Source organism: Molothrus aeneus, chromosome 1, assembly GCF_037042795.1.
Source record: "Molothrus aeneus isolate 106 chromosome 1, BPBGC_Maene_1.0, whole genome shotgun sequence".
Lineage (NCBI taxonomy): Eukaryota > Metazoa > Chordata > Aves > Passeriformes > Icteridae > Molothrus > Molothrus aeneus.
Window position 1 is genome coordinate 14,623,267 of NC_089646.1, and position 17,035 is coordinate 14,640,301.

Here is a 17,035-nt window from a genome sequence, read left to right on the forward strand (position 1 = left end):
TTGCTGCTGGAGAGACAATACAACCTAATTTGTTTTCCAGCTAACTGCTTTGCTTAGTAGCACAGTGTTAACCCCGTTGATTTTTCTCCTTCTCCTACAGGACCTGAATGTTCCAGAAACTTTACTTCATCAAGTGGAGTGATAAAGTCCCCTGGATTCCCTGAAAAATATCCCAATAGCCTTGAATGCACTTACATTATCTTTGCACCAAAGATGTCAGAGATTGTACTGGAATTTGAAAGCTTTGAGCTAGAACCCGATTCAAATACTCCAGGGGGAGCATTCTGTCGCTATGACCGATTGGAAATCTGGGATGGATTCCCCGATGGTAAGAGAAAAATGGACTGTAATATGCATAACCATTACTATGTAGTGGCGGGCAGAAGGCATAGTCCCATTTTTTAAACTGTCATGCTAGAGAGATCCTTGCTTGATTTATGTGAAGTGAGTTGAATTAAAAAGAAATGGAGAAAATGCTCTGTAAATTCATTCAGTAAAGCATATCATAGTGTGAATGATTTTTTTTTTAATGAAATATGTTCAGTTTTAACAGTTGGCTTAGCAGAAACATCTGTGTTCAGTGGTAATATGTGATGAACCTCCTACACTAAAATAAATTAATGTGAAGTCTTATAATGAGTCCTCAAATTTTCACAGCTAACCCAAGAGTATAGTCCAGACATTTCCAACAAATTGCAGAAACTGGACTTCAGGTACTGACCCTCTGACTTGCAGAGGAATTGTGTTACAGACCAGCTGCCAAAGCAGAGAATCTTTTTGCCAGAGAAAATGTGGTGTCCATGCAGTTGAAATCATAGTGACTAAACAATTACCCAGGTCAGTAAACAGTCACTGAGTTATTCATTCAGGTGACTTCAGTGACTGGGCACTGCAGGGTTCCTCCATTATAGTGATCTCTCTTCCAACACTTTAAGCAAATCCAAAGGTTTTATCTTAATTTGTTAATTTATAATCTCTGATTAGATGGCCTCATTTGTCAGGGTGGGTGTGTTGGGTACCCTTGTGGAATGTCTCTGCCATCTCAGTAATTTTCCATTTAGTTGTTGACCACACTTGACCTTGTGCACATTCACTAAGTGCATAGCTAGATATTAGCTAACCCTATGGAGCCAGAGAGCCCTCATTTCACCTTCTGCCCAACCCCATACCCCTGTTTTACACTGAGTCTGACAAATAAAATAGCTACATGATTTCTCTATGATTTTCATGTACAATCTTGGGTCCGCAAGATCCAAATCTCCCCTAGGCAGGGCAGCCATGTATCAACTCTCCAAGGGGCCGGAGCCAAAGGCTGCAGCTCCAGCCTATAAGGGATTGTTCAAGCTGAATGCCCAGCCTTTAGGGTGCCCAAATGCCTATATGAGCTGTGTGGAAACAGCTATGTAAAGCTGATTTAGTGATGCCTTTTTCACTGTTTCTGTGTTTGGCATAAGCTGATAAAGAGAAGCATCTTGAAACTGTCCTTTTTCTTCTTAATTTTTAATTTGTAGCAAAATTCAGTGACTGAAGATTTATGTTGTTTGTATAGGGCACTAATTACAACTATTTCAGTTTTCCACTAGTGTGATAACCCATATTAATAGATTTTTTCGGTTTGTTTTATGAACAGCAGTGGCAGTTTCTACAAACTGCTAATCCTACATTAATATTTGATTTAAATGAAAACATAACTTAAGGAATACACTTTAATAATGTATTAAAACTTGACTGTTTTCCTAAATAAATCCCCAATATAATTTTGCTTAAAGCTTCCATTGATGCTGCAGGAAATATATGTCTTTTAGCATATATTTGTGCTTTTCTCTTCATATTTTATGCTTAATGGGTTTATCATGGCTCTTTTCAGTCCACTTCAATAATGAGTGAAGAAAGACCCATAACAGTAGCTAAAAGACTATTTAGTATTTAATGCTTCAATTAGAAAAACAATATTTTAATAGTACAATAATGATGTCTGGAACGTTTAATAATAGGTTTATTTGTATATAGGCCAAATCTGTCCTGTAGAGCTTGGGTTTAAAATGATATTTGAAAAGATGATCCAGTAAATCAATTTATGTGTAATATAACCAAAAAGAAATGCATTATTGTCAATGTGGAGGGTTTCAAAGCAGTAATTTCCTGGTTCAAAAAAGTGGCTGAGCCATACTGAAGACCAATTATCAACAGGCATTATCAGCCTTCTGCAAACTGTCTCACAAACTCTCTGCACTGAAAATGATCCTGACATCCACTAAGGGTACTTGCATGTTTACTTGTAAATATTCAACAGAAATTGTAGGCTGGAAAAAATGTTTTCTTTGATATAAACTGTTGGAGGTTGCAGCAAAAATGTTGTAGGAAAAATGTTTGCTGCATCATTTCACTGTAGGATGATCCTCAGCCAGCAGTCAGTCTCTCTTGTTTAACTTAACACTACAAAGAAAGAGGGAATGTGATTGCTTTTCTATAAATGCATGTCAGGATGAATCCCTGGGAGGGAGAACTATTTCAGCTGAAGAGCAAAGCTGGCACAGGAAACCACTGGTACAACCTGGCCATGAACTGAAGATAGAGAATGTCTGTATGCTGGAGAATATATAGAGAGAGTATCTGAGGAAAAATAAATCTAACTTGTATCCACATGAAAATAGTAAATTTCTGCACAGTGGTAAATTATACAGTATGGCTCCCTTTGATGGAGGGAGACTCACCCAGGGTGAGTCTTTGAGCCTTTTGTCCATTTCCCTTTAGCCTGTGCAAAAGTATTCTGCATTAACTGATATTAACTAATATGCTTGTGTGCACTTCTAATTTGCTGGTGTACTCCCTTGCACAGTTTTAGCACACATCAATTTGCACTTTCCCAAGAAATTCCTAAGCATGATTTGGAGGACAGTGAAAGCCAGGGATCATTCTCAACAGGCAAGCTGGACATGGCCAGCCAGTAAGAGCCCCATAGGGGCAGGTTGTGTCACTCTTTTGGTCTGGTCCCAGGAGCAGTCCCTGTGACTGGCTGCAGGTCCAGAGGGTGTCCCCTGGCCCACTCTGTTTAGAAAAGGAAGTTATTTTTCTTTGTTGTAATGCATTGCTGCTCACATGCCCAGTTGTGTTAAAGCTGCTATTGCATTGATAGAAATGTGACAGTGTTTTTTTAATATATGAAAAAAATGTTTATCCCTCAGTTCACATCCCCTGCTCCACAGCATCACAGCTGTGGTTTCCTGGAATGATGGCAGTATTGTAATAGGAGAGAGAGAACAGTTTTTTGGAAAATAGTTGTTGTCTCAACTACAGCAGAATTAGGTGGACAGCCCCCTGAACATGCATCTCTGGAAAATAGGCATGAGCATTTATTTGAGCCAGGCACAGCTATCCCTCTGTTCCCAGCAGGGAACAGCATCCCACCCTGTCCTGTCTCAACATCTACTTTAGGACATGGTTAGAAGACCTCTGGAGTGTCTTGTCTCACTGACTATAATGAAAGCTATGAATCCCTAAGTCAGATGTAAACTTCAGATGCCTAAGTTAGAGCAGATGAAACCCAACATAAGTAGAAAATGTTTTCACTATAGAATTTATTAAGCTATAGTCCCTAGAGAACAGCAGGAAATAAATTTGCTGTTTTATACAGCTGTGATTATTTTTTCTTTCCTTCCCCCCCCAAAAAAGCAAAAAAGTAGAGAAGAGAAATGTTCTTTTAAACAAATTTTCACAATGATGTTTAAAAGGATATGTCAAAGTCAGTAAGCTTACATTTACATTTTACTTCTACATAATTTCTATTTCACTGATGGAAAACAATTTTCTGTTAGAGAATTTGACAGCAACTGTAACAGTCATTCAAAAAGACATAAATCCTGAAATGCTCTGTCACAATCATGCAGTCCTCAGCCTACCTGGCTGTCCTTTCAGTGGATTGAAGCTGGCAAGTGCTGAGTATTTGCTACTTGATTCTACAAAATGCATGCTTATCTTTGAAGCATGTGAAGTTAGATTGCCCTCAAAAGGAATTCACCAAGGACCCTTCCAGGACTGAAGTTAAACAGTGGTGTAAGTGTTTTGCTGTTTCAAGAGGGGAATGCTAGGCATTCAGGAAAGTCTCAAACCTGGCATTTTGTTTCGTGAAAAAAACCCTGTTGAGGAATATCTGAGAACTACAGGTGCTTGTTGCAAATATTGTACAGAAAAGGGACCATGGTTTGAAAGAGATAACAGGTGGATTTAGAGCAGGAGAGTGAGTAGATCTCAGAACAGAAAGATATGATTTTGCATGAATAAAGTAGATACCAAAAATATCTTTGCCCAAGGCACAGATATATCTCAGCCAGCATCTGCTGAGAATACTCCCTTGATGACTTTGAAGAAAAATAGCCCACTCAAGAGGAGGCCTAGCTTTAGTGATGAATTGCACATATTCATCATGCAGCTCTCTTTGAAGCTCTATAGGCTGTCTACTAGAGCTCAAACGTAATTTAAAGAAGTTTACATATGGTTTGAGAACCACAGCCTAAGCATTGCTGCTTCAGTCAATACCACAAGAGCTTCCACTGAATTACAGAGCAAAGCAGAATGCTTTACTGCAGTCATTAACATCAGTGCAAATGAAGGTTGCTATTAATCTAAGTGTGTTTCTCCTGTTGTGGTTGCTTTCTACACTCTTGTGAGAAACCATTAAGATCTAAGAGCATACACAAGCTCAGTGTGGTTGACTACTGGAATGTGAGGATGGAATTAATTTTTTGGTTGTTTCTTCCTCAGCATCCTAAATTGTGTGCAAATATTTTTCAATAAAAATTATAGTGATGTGAAAATACTGTTCACAACATACATGGAAGCTTATAAAAAACAACTTTAAATACATGGCTAGTTAACATAACATTTGTTTTACTATTTTAGAAGTCTGATACACCTTTTTTCCTTGCTTTTGGTTTTTTTTTTGGGGGGGGGGGTTCTTAAACCTAATTCCAAAAGCTAATATTTCAGCTAGATAGGTAAAAGTGTATTTCAGTAATATTCAGAATTTCCTCATATCAATATTCTTTGTGCAGAAGGGCAAACAATGGTAAAGAAAAGAAGAATCAGTTAGGATAAGGTTTCTGTTTAGTCTTAAACCACCAGCCACTTACTATATATTCTGCACTCTGATCTGTAAACCTTCCAAAATACTTATTAAGAATAATCAAGGATTTATCCCAGCTATAGAATTAGATTCTGCATTTTGGGAAATGCATGCAAAATAGATTTCTTAGTTGTCCCTCCATCTGTTAACCAGAAAGTTACTCAGATTTCCACTGTATAATGCTGTGTCAGTGAAAAGAGAAGCCAAGGTCTCAGAAGTTGCTACAGCATGGGCAGCCAGATGAGGTGGCTGGCTCACTGCAATGCCTTTGTTCTGCAGGGAGTGTAGAAGCATCCATGAGTGAGGACATAATCCAAGTGACATTTGGAGTAGCCCTTACTGAGGGGTGCTGTCATAGCAACAGGAGGGTCCACAGTTAGTGGCTGGCCTAGTGACTTTTCAGCACCTTTTGCCCCAGAATTCCCATTTAGAACTCTATACAGTCTAATATGAAATCCCATCTCATTTCCTAAGGAATTGTCAGGAAGATGGTAAAACATAACCAGTGGCATGGTCCACCTAAACAGACAGCAGTCTCACCCTCCGAATGATTCCTCAGATGGGTTTCTTTCACAGCATTTATTTGATGTGGTGACACATGAAATATTTGATAATTTATTGTCATTCAAAAGTTTTCAAGGCTTAAATGGAAAAAAAGGATGGAAGGGAGGAACTTTGTGTTAGCTATTTATGGAAGAAGGAGAATTTCTATTTCATCCAGTTGTGCTCAGATCAATATCGTATTAGCTCAGCAGGCTAAGGTTTACACGTTGCACAAAAAATTCAATACCTCTTTGTGTCATATTCTGCACTTTTTTGGCACTTGCATCCACATAGCTGGCAAAGGGAATAGTACTGTGATGGCAGGGCCAATCTCTTGAAGACTCAAATGCATAATCACTAAATATGTCTTAAAAATTATAAACCAGTGAGTCATGGGGAATCTTGAAGCCTGTCTGCTTTAAACAAAGTTCTCTTCTGTTTGCCCTTTCAAAGAGGCTTCCCTGCAGGAAATGGGAGGAGGGAGGCTCAGAGCACCATAACATGGTAGCCTTATCCTCCTTACATTCTTGCAGCTCAGAGCACCATCAGCAGCTATAATCTTGAAAGCCATTCTGAGAAAGAGCAGGATCAGAGCTGTTTGCACACAGAAAATGCAAAAGAAAACAAAAGCAAACACAAAACCAAAAACCTGCAGCACCTGGAATGTGGGGGCATTATTTTATGTTTTTAAAAAGCCATTAATGGTAATAGTCTAAACAAATTTCTCTCTCTGAAAAATAAAACCATGAAGCTTTAATGATTTCTAGGATGAGGAAGAATTCAATTCATATCCTCTATAGGATGTTTCATTTTATCAATGCTTCATGGAACAACCTTAATGGAAAAAGTCTGAATTGGCAGGTATTTCAAATGCCATGGGATTGCCAAGGCAACAGAAGAGTTACTGTGGCCAGAATATGGATAGAAAAGCACATGCTGGCAACAAGAGCTATAACATCTGAGCTCCCTCTTTCTGGCAACTCTAGGGCCTTACAGAAATGTGTAGCTTACATAAGTAAGTATTAAGTTATTCCAAGCTGGAGCTGTTTTACTTGTTGGAAAATGCCAATAAAGGACTAGAAAATTATGTTAGCTGCAGATTTTCTTTGAACTGTGAATAATTAGGATATCTAAACATTTTACATTTTAAACTGAAAGTGTAATGGACTTCCTAGAGAAATGACAAGGTGTTAATTTAAGCCTGGAAAGCCAGTGGTGTAAGCATTAGAATGACGCCTCATGATTATTTTCATGATTGGCTCCATGGGTGGGTTTTAGCATTATCTTCTCTTATTGTTTGTAAGCACAGATGTACCACCATTCCACAGCCTAGGGACCTATCTGTAGGGAATGCTCAAGTGCTAGAAGGCCACATATGTTGGTTGTGAATTGAGTAGCTTAATTAAGGAAAAAGATTATCTCACTGCCCAGGAAATGTTGAAAAATACCAAAATCTGGTTTATACAGTATTAACATGAAGAGAGATCATGTAACTGTGTATGTGTGTGTATTCTGTGACATGAAGATATACTTAAGAAATTCTTGCTCTTTTGAAAGGATTAAGATTTCACTCTCAAATTCTTTTTCAATATTCCTTAATATTGATGATATGGGCAAAAGAGCTATGGGGTTTTGAAAGCCTAAATAAAGGGGGATGAAGAGTCATTGGTCATAGCCTCAATATGAGTCAAAAATGTTTTTTCAAAGTTTGAAATGAAATTAACAGATCATCTGCTCTATAGAGCATAAAACCTGGAAGGCACAGTTTGAACTCCTAGTACACAGCATCTTGTGTACTAGGTTGGCAAATCAGGCCATTCAGTTGCTCTTGTCATAAATTGGTGCTTCAATCACACTTTGGAAAATACTTGTGGTGCTTTGTATGAGTAGTTTTGTGCATCGCTGCCCTCTCTGCACACTTTGAAGGACACTTTTCTAAATCCTGGGTCTGTACATTTTCAGAGGTTCATGGAGTGCTATCCAGAGCATTTTAGAAGTATGATTGCCAGGGTAGGATAAACAATTTATTGTTCATCGCTGAATTATTGATGGCATTGTTATTTTGAGCTGTTACAGAGGTTGACCGTTTCCTGCTGAGGGACTGTCTTTGGGAGGATATTGTAGTGGCACCTATTGTCAGAGCAGCCCTGGCAGTTTACTATTGTATCCTGTTTCTTTGCAGTTGGCCCACACATCGGGCGTTATTGTGGGCAAAACAACCCAGGACGTGTCCGCTCTTCAACGGGGATCCTTTCAATGGTATTCTACACTGACAGTGCAATAGCAAAGGAGGGCTTCTCAGCAAACTACAGTGTGTCACAGAGCAGTGTCTCAGAAGGTCAGTATTTATCTATCCCGCAGAGCTTCTTGGAAAATGCTCTCTGTTATGTCTTCTTGCACACCAGGTGTTGTCTGAAGCTTTAAAGAAACCTTAAATAAATAAGAGGGTAGAGAAAGATTGGTTCTGTTTTTCTTTTTTTTCTTTTCTTTTTTTTTTAAAGAACAGCTGCCCTTTGAAAAGAAGTGCAAGAAGCAGAATTCTCCTTGCAGTTTTATTCCACTGTATTGCCAGGAAGTTGGGATAATTATTGTGAAAAACTGTGCTGACCAAGGAAACGCAGGAATGCAGAGCAATTGAACACTTGCATTAAAACAATGAAACATGAACAATGAATGCACTATCCAAAGCCTTCTTTTATTACATGGAATAAGCTTTGATGATCGATTTCTTGAATAAAAAGAACCCATTTAATATATGTGCTCTTGTTAAACCATTTCATAAGCTAGCTAAGCTTTGTTCTGTGTTTTGTATTTTTTTCTCAGTTGACTCCTTTTCATCCTTACCCTTTGGACAGAGAATGAAATGAAGTGAGGGAAACAGGAAAATAACACGCTGTGTTACACCATGTCCTTGCAGATTTCATTGCTTTCCTCAGTGATAAAACAAACACTTTATATCAAACTCCCTCTCCTTTCTGTGTCTTTACTGAGTTTTGAGCAGATTCATACAGATTTGATGTACTTGTTTAATGAAAAAAGGGACAAAAGAAAAATGAGTAAACTGAAAATTTAGCTGTAACTCCCCATCTCTCCTCCACTCCAAGCCTTTTTAACAGCTTTCTTACACACATGTAGGCAGGAAGAGGGAATGGGGGACTCACAGCCTCTGTGGATGGAAAGCATTGTACCTTCAGCTAGTTTGGTTTCTCCTTATGTAGGTGCTACTCCCATCCCTTCATAACCGGCACAAACAATTTGTGTTCCCCATGTCCCCCTCCTCCACAGTCACCCTACCCAGGCTGTAGATGCACCATCACTCTGAAATCAGAATTAATAATATCTGCTATGCCAAGATGCCTTCAGCTTTTAAACACAGGACAGCAGAACAGAAGTTGGTGTGTATGAAAACCCTTTTGGATGACAAGAGGAAGCATTTTATATGCTGCAGACTTAGACAGAGAAGCAAATTCTCTCGTTTAATTTCAGCCACCCTTACTCTTTGTGCTGTCTGGTCACCTCCAGAGGACAGCCCAACCTAATTATCCCAGGCATGTGAGGTATCCCCAGGAGCTACTTGTCCCTCTCAGTAGCCTACAGGGAAATCCAATGTGTCTGGATCAAATCAGACACTTTTTAGGTATTTTGGTATTACTCCCCCTATCATGTTTTGCATTCTCTGTAGTGCCTTATGGCTTTCCTGTAGCTTTCATGCAGAAGTTCCTTTCCTTTGAGTCTTACCCTGCTGTAGTTCAGCTTCAGTACTTGACCGTGTACCTAATACATTGAAGCAGCACAGAACTGGAAGAGAGGGTCCTATTCCACAGGAAATGCTGTTGGTATGATTGAGTTATGGGAAACCCCCTCTACAGCTCCTGTAAAATACTCTGAGAATGTTACCAAATGTAAATTTTTGGATCTCTGATAAAAGATTTAAGTTGTTTTTTGGGGTTTTTTCCCACAATACTTTAATTTTCATTGAAAACACAAAACTTTGTATATTTAAAGCTCAATTTTCCAACTCATGGCTGTTGAAGCTTTCAGCTCAGCACCCACCCCTATTAGAGACACATCAGCTCCAGAGAAGGTGCAATAAAAAGGAGCATATATCCAACATATATCCAACTCAATTTCACAGAGTTATGTTAGCTTAATTTCTAATAAAGGAATTAATTCTATTTTATAGTGTGAAGTCCTTGAACAGAAGCATGGGCACATGGGGTTTTTTCTCTTGCCCTTGTACTGGGGTGCCCTTGTACTGACATGAAGGCCCAGGAGCACCTGGGTGTGAGGATCTGTCTGAAGCTCGTGGCTTCTCTTCCCTTAGTAGGGGTTGGAGCCTTTATTTTTAAAGACTGAGAGAAGAATTGAGTCACTCTGCCCTACCAACCTTTGAACTCACCATAGTGATTAGGAAGTCAATTGATTCTAAATTACCTTGGTAATTTTTGTGTAAACAAAAAGAGATTGAATGGAGATGATCAACTCATTTACAATGCACCACATTACAGAAGAGCTGGTAATTTCCTTAGGTCAATAATTTTGTGGCCTGAATTCAAATTTTGTTGATCTATTTCATTCCAGTGTCCAGAATCCAAAGAGAATGGATAAAATTTTAATAAATGTTTTAAGCATTTTATATTTTTTGTACTGAAGTAAATAGTTTTAAAATCAAATTATTTCATAAAATAGTCTAATTTGTCTTTTCTGGGTTTTTGCATAATTTTGAGGTGAACATAGATTGTTCTATATTATGAATCCACAGGAGTGTCTGTGCTAGCCTAGGATAGACAGTTCTATTGTCCTGCACTGAAATGGCCACAATACTGGGCTAAAATATTTGTATAGCATTATTATTGCAGGAATTGCCATGGCAACTCAAATGGCAGTATTAAGAATGACACCATAAGCCCAACACTGCCTCACTTAAAGTTGCTAAAGTATTCAAAGTCACATAACAATAAATTCTTTAGATATTCATATTCAAAGCAGGTAAATGTTCTTATTATTCAAAGTCTAAATCAAAAAGCTGACCATAATAATGATGGTAATTTATTTTTCTTCAGATTTCCAGTGCATGGAACCACTAGGCATGGAGTCAGGAGAGATTCACTCTGATCAGATCACTGTCTCCTCCCAGTACAGCGCTATCTGGTCTTCAGAAAGGGCCCGGCTAAATTACCCTGAGAATGGATGGACCCCAGGGGAAGATTCTATCAGAGAATGGATACAGGTAAAAAGATAACATTTTAAAGATGTTATTAATAATACTCTGTGGAGTTTATTGGATGTGAAGAATGCAAAAGAAAGAAAAAATAATAACACAGTGAAGTACTTCTACATAATTTAAGAATTGTTGCAAGGGAATAACTCATATTCCCCATTAGACAGACAAAAAAAGACTTACTCCCAAAGGCATAGAAAAAGAAAAGGTCAGGAAGATTAATTCTTCTACTTCCCACATCTATTGTTTTTTCAGTCTTCTGGGCACAAATAACGGAGATTTTGGTTTAGTGGAAAAGTCAATATTAGTTTAACATGCACTTAAAGAGGAATGTCCCAGTAAACTGAGCGTGTGCTATGTCTCTAGCTGATTACAGTTAAGCATTAATACAATGTGGTGTTTTCATGCACTCAGATTTCACCTCAGAAGACCTATGTCCCTTCTAGAATGTGTTACTCACAGAATGAGCTCAATGGTCTCTGTCTGGTGGCTATTCTTCCACATCCTTAAACACAACATTCATTACCAAGATGGGCTGCCCTGGCTTTGCTCTGCTAGCACAGGAGAAATCCTGCAAACATTTGTTACCATGAAGAGAGTCCTTGAGTTCAGTCAGTCTCTTTGGACTTGTTTGTTAAATATCATCAGGTACATAGCTGAATGGTACATAACTCTTGAACAGGTTCAGATTATTCATATCAATTACTGTGTACAAAAAACTATACGAGCAGGGAAGTATTAATATAATTATGTGAAAAACCATTGATTTTCCTCAATTTTAAGTTGACTTACAATACTTACCTGAAACCTAGAATATATTTCTGTTGGCAAAAGCTAAGAGAAATGCTTAAGCATATTATATTACTAATATTGAAAACTTTTTCATAGCTTTGAGACATTCCTCCTACTTCTGTTATTTTCTATAGGAAATTACTAACTGACATATGAAAACAATGCCTTATTAGCCTTTCATACAAGTGTTCACACTGATGTTTCCTGTGAGGTTTGATGTCTGCAAGAAAGCTCAAAAACGTGTTGAGTAATAGTTAGAAAAGGGAAGAAAGAGGGGGAAGTCTTTCATTTCTGATCCCTGGCACACAAGGGGCCTCTCAGGTGTCCTGCCTGGGGGCCCCTGTGCATCCTGAGCTCCTGGCAATTGAGTACAATGGACCTAATCAGACTTCAGAGAGGCAAAAAAAAAATATCTGTTGATACTTTTTCATTATTTAGGAATAAACACTAAAATCTCCTCAACCTTATCTAAGTGCAAGGCTTGTTATTAATCATTGCCACTTGCAAGCCATGGAATGCACATGGAAAAAGGGTGGAATGCATCGGAATCAAATTCCATGTGTTTCATCTGGTCGCAGGGCCGCCACTTTTCCTTTGTTTCCTTCTTTTCTGCTGTCACTTGCACATTTATGACCAGATAATCAAAACAAGAGAGTTAGTCAAATCTCATTCATGTGTTCTGTGTGCTTATTAACTTTATTAAGTTGTGATAACTACGTACCTATATATTGCCTATATATCTATATATCTTAATCCTTTCACTTAGAACTAGATCTTTCTGAGAAAAAGTTTCAAAGGACTTCTTTTGACCATAAACTTCTTTAATAATAGACACATAACAGAATTCAGACTACTCCAGGTTTTATGCTTAAAGCAGCTCAGGGTACCTCAGGCCCCCTGCACATGAATTTCTCAGCCTCCTTTTCCTCCTGCCATAAACCAGGGTGCTCAGGGGCTGAAAAAACCACTGAGCATAATTTTTAGCAGCTTTTTGCTGCCTTCAGCTACCACATCTGCCCAGAAGCTGGTGGTTATTTGCATGCTGTGCTGCTCATGCCACAGTTCTCATCTTCTTCACGCAGCTCCTGGTCTGGAAAGAGCAGCAGGAGCCATTTCCCTGAGCAGTCCCTTGGACATCTCGTTTGCTCCCAGGGCCTGTGTGGAGGGACCAGCATCCCCAAGGCAGATTTCATCACAGAGCAATTAGGCTGTAGCTGTGTCCTGTTGGCAGGAATGAGCCTACAAGTTCTTGCTTGAAGGTTCACTGTGTTGAGTAGAGATGCTTTACACTTGCTGCAGAACACAACCTGTGCAGCAGAAGGAACTGAGCTAGTTCAGAGATTCAGTATATCATCCCCTTTTACAAGGTACAACAACTTAACTCATCTTTGGCTCTGATAATTTTTATTTGGCTCTGATTATGCTTATTTTATTGTGGTTTAGTTCTACACTGACATCGATAATTCAAACTTCCAACTCTTTCCTAATGCTTTCCTGTTAATTGACCATCTTGTGATGAGTGCTAAGGGCTTTGGACTCCCAGAAACCTCAATAAGAGGGTCCTTGTGCATATGAACCTCCATCTTCTACAAAGTCTTGATGCCACTGGCAGTAAGTGCATGTTGTGAATTTGTTTCTGGATAAAATATTGAAGTCCCATGTTTCCTCTGTACAAATATCCCTGGGAACAGATGTTCATCTCCATAAGAGCTTACAGACAAACCAAGGACATGTAACTGATAAAGTACTCTGAAATTATCCATAGGAAAAAAATTGTAATATTTTATAAAAAGCAGGAAAGCACTTGTATGTGAAGGACTGAGGTCACTTTGTTCTGCTTTGTTGTGCATGCTATTGTAAACTAGTCATTTATGTGAAGTATTTGCTTTTGTGCAGTGCAGCATAAATGGATTTTTGCTGCACAGTGCAGAACTCTAGAAGATATTCAACAGCAAAAAAACAAAGCTGAAGGATACAGCAATGCTGAACTTAGAACTTTCAAAGTGAAGATTTCTGCCTATATGCCCTTGTCTGGGAGACAGAAGTTTTGTGTGTATCAGTTAACCATTAATTTTTTCATAATTGCAGGTTTCCATACCTACACAAACACTGCAGCTGGTTAAATAGAGATATCTGTCTTTGAGCTGCTAATGTGCATATGCAACTAGGGCATCTATATGAGCTGTGTACAGTCATACATGGGCAGAACAGCTTGAAAATTCAGCTCCAAATATTAATCTACTCAGTGTGTTGGGGTTTCTTTGTATAGGGGAAATATTATAGTTCTCCTTTCTCTTCCTTTTGCCTCTCCCTTCAAGGTTAATGTTTTTGTTAAGACAAAAGAAACAGAAAACCTCGTTGAGTATCAACCAAAGGAGATTGGTATCTAGAGGACGTCTGGAGGGCATGAGATATTATTGTCTCCTTTGAGCTGTTGAAATCTTTGGGACCATTTTGATGAAAATAATTAGGAAAATTGTGTTGGCTTGTTAATAGTAATGGATTTGCATGAGTTCCATCTGTGGACCTGAATCCTATCATTTGTGGAAAAACTAGATTTCTCCTTTGTGGCTGACAGGTATGAACTCCTGAGTCCATCTGAGTTCCACCTGCTTACAGAGCTCTGTTACGTGAAAGTTGCCTTTCTCTTCATTTCCTTAGTTGTTTGAAAATCAATTTCAAAGCTTAGATTCAAAATAACCATAGTACAGTCGCACCGCAAGTCTGCCCAGCACTTTCTCCATTTTATTTTTACCCTCAAACACACTTTGAAAATTGCTCAACTAACATGAGCTTTGGAGTGATTCCTTAATCAGAAACAGAGTCACTCTAGATTGAATTTCTTCTTTAAAAACACATTAATAAGTCTGTGAATTTTCCAATATGAATGGAATAAAGATATGCATGAGGGAACAAGGGCTGCCAAAAATATGTGTGAAGGTAGTTTATTGTTATATGGGATGTTATTAGCATCCCAACCTTAAGCCCAGCCTACTTGTTTATTGCACTTATGTTTCACACACTTGACTGCCCTTCAGTTTGAAACAGCATAATTTAGAATAAAAAATAAAACCAGATCTTTAATTTAATCATGAGCAGGGAACTGCCATTGCAATGTAAGTCATTGTCCCTCATTAATGTATCCTTTCACAGGAAAAATAGTATAGTGTTTCCCTTTCTGTAATCTGAACAACAAACATGTTAGTAGGTATCAATTACCAGCCAGTTTCAGGACTTAGAACCAGTAAGAAGGCCCATGCAAGGGTTTCACATCTGGTTTTAGTGAAATTGTTCCTGTCTGTGGTATTTAAAATTTAAAGAACTCCTGTTATTGTGCAATTGGGAATCCTAGGGGAGTACAATGTTAATGAAATCCATAATGCACAAGGATTTTATGATTGCATTTTCAAGGCATTCCTTCAAAAGGGACAAGTGATGCCTGCCATGGCAGCAGTAATTGTGTTTTTACAGAGTAGATTTAATGTTCACGTTTAAGAAAGCAGTTACATTTACACTTCTCTGAAAAAATAACATGCAAAATCTTTATACTAGGGGTCTTTTTGCATCTTATTTCTCAGTCCTTTGAGAAGGAGCCGCAGGCCATTGTGCCTGGCAAGACCTTGTGGCTCAGGGATGCCCCGATGGGCTGTGGCCAGCAGCCCCAGGGCAGGAGCAGGGGGAGCTCCAGAGGAGCCCCCACAGGGACACTTGAAACCCACGTGTGTGGCTTTGAGGGGAGACTGATTGCCTATTACCAGGGTCACTGGGAGCCTGGGCTGCCATCAATCCTCATCGCGGGGTGGGTTTTCAAACCTACAAGGAGCAACACCTTCTGGGTACTTTTACTGCAGGATCTGTATGTTTTCTATCAAAATGTTTCTTCTAATGCATATAACACAAATCTTTGTGCTCCCACCAAGCTGAATGGGTGGCACAATTTTTCTCTCATCCTGTAACAGTGAGTGAGACCTCCACTTTGCCCAGAGACTAAAATGTGTTCGTTAATAACATGAGATGTTCAGTTCACGTTATGTCTGGGGTAGGAGAAAACCATAAATGCAGCTTTAAGAATCCTGGTATCAGATCAAAACTTTGCAGACATAAACCAAAAAGCACTAGCCTGATATAAGCACTCTCTGCCAGTTCAAACTTGTTCAAAAACATTAACAGGGTGTTAACGTAAGTGGACAGTATGCTCTGGATTGAGCATTATCTGTCATTCTGCAGCTGTCATGGGGCCTTACACTAAGATGAACTCCTTATTGTGTGTTCTGGCTAATATGACACAAATCCAGCCAAACCAGCCCAAATTTATACTGCGGGGTTTTTCAGCAGGACACAGACCTGATACCACGTATGAACCTGCAAACTCAGGGGTTGGCACAAGGAGCACCAGGCTCCCTCTGGCCTCTGCCTGCCAGTCCCTATCTCACTGCCCACCCAGCCCTTTGGCACCTACAACCCCTGCAGTAATCGAGACCTCTAGACCAGACAGCCCTGGAGCGTCAGCTGATCTGGTGCAAAATTCTCCCTCTGCATCTTTCAGCATTCAGGAGTCTGGAGAAACGCCAGAGAGGTAACAATAGGTCTCCTCAAAAAACAGCCTGGGAGATCCCCCTTTCCTTCACTGATTGAAATATCAGTTGTTTATTTAACACTAACTCTGCTGTGCAAGGAAAATATACTCCCATTGATTTAAAACATTTCTCTGTATACACTACTTCATCAGAATTGAGAGGGAGCTCTGAGATGGAATTTACCTTCCACATTTGTCATCATTCCTTTACTTTTTAACCTACATTCTTCATTATTTGCTCCTTTGTAAGTGTAACCCAGGAGCATGCATCACTGATGTGAACTGGTATATAGATTAATACTGATTTATTTCCATATCACTTCTGAAAATAATTGCAGTTCATCATTTGGTGTCTTGACCTTTCATCTGTGTCATAGCTGATTTCCTTATCAGGTATTCACTTAAAAACATAGTCAGTATTTATATTTGCTGCTGCACAGCACATTCATTTCATTAACAGGTTTATTCTTACATCAGGCAGATGTTTAGGCTGACTTTGCCCAGCAAGTTTATCTAAATACTTCACATAAAAAGCCATGGATGTGCTGGTCAACAGTGCCTGTTATTTTTATTATGATTTCTGTTTCTTTTGGAGTTTGGTGCAGAAGTAAAGTGCAGCATATTACTGTATAGAATAGCATGAAAACTGGGAAATCTCAGCCTCCCAGTTTTCCTGGCCTTTGAAGGACAACCTAAGAGCTGGAGTTCAAGGCTTTGTGGTGGGGCTTGCCCATCATTAGGGAGCACACTGACATTAAAGCACAAAAACTGTCAGTCCTTT

At 39.0% G+C, this 17,035-nt stretch overlaps 1 protein-coding gene across 2 annotated transcripts in view; it reads left to right on the top strand.

Moving 5' to 3' along the window:
• Nucleotides 1–17,035, top strand: part of NRP1 (neuropilin 1) — a 113,181-nt gene that overhangs the window by 50,461 nt on the left and 45,685 nt on the right. For both annotated transcript variants that reach the window (XM_066551649.1, XM_066551657.1), the window contains exons 4-6: nucleotides 101–328; nucleotides 7,848–8,003; nucleotides 10,729–10,895. In XM_066551649.1, the coding sequence (XP_066407746.1) occupies nucleotides 101–328; nucleotides 7,848–8,003; nucleotides 10,729–10,895 (551 nt within the window). The remainder of the gene's footprint in view (nucleotides 1–100; nucleotides 329–7,847; nucleotides 8,004–10,728; nucleotides 10,896–17,035) is intronic.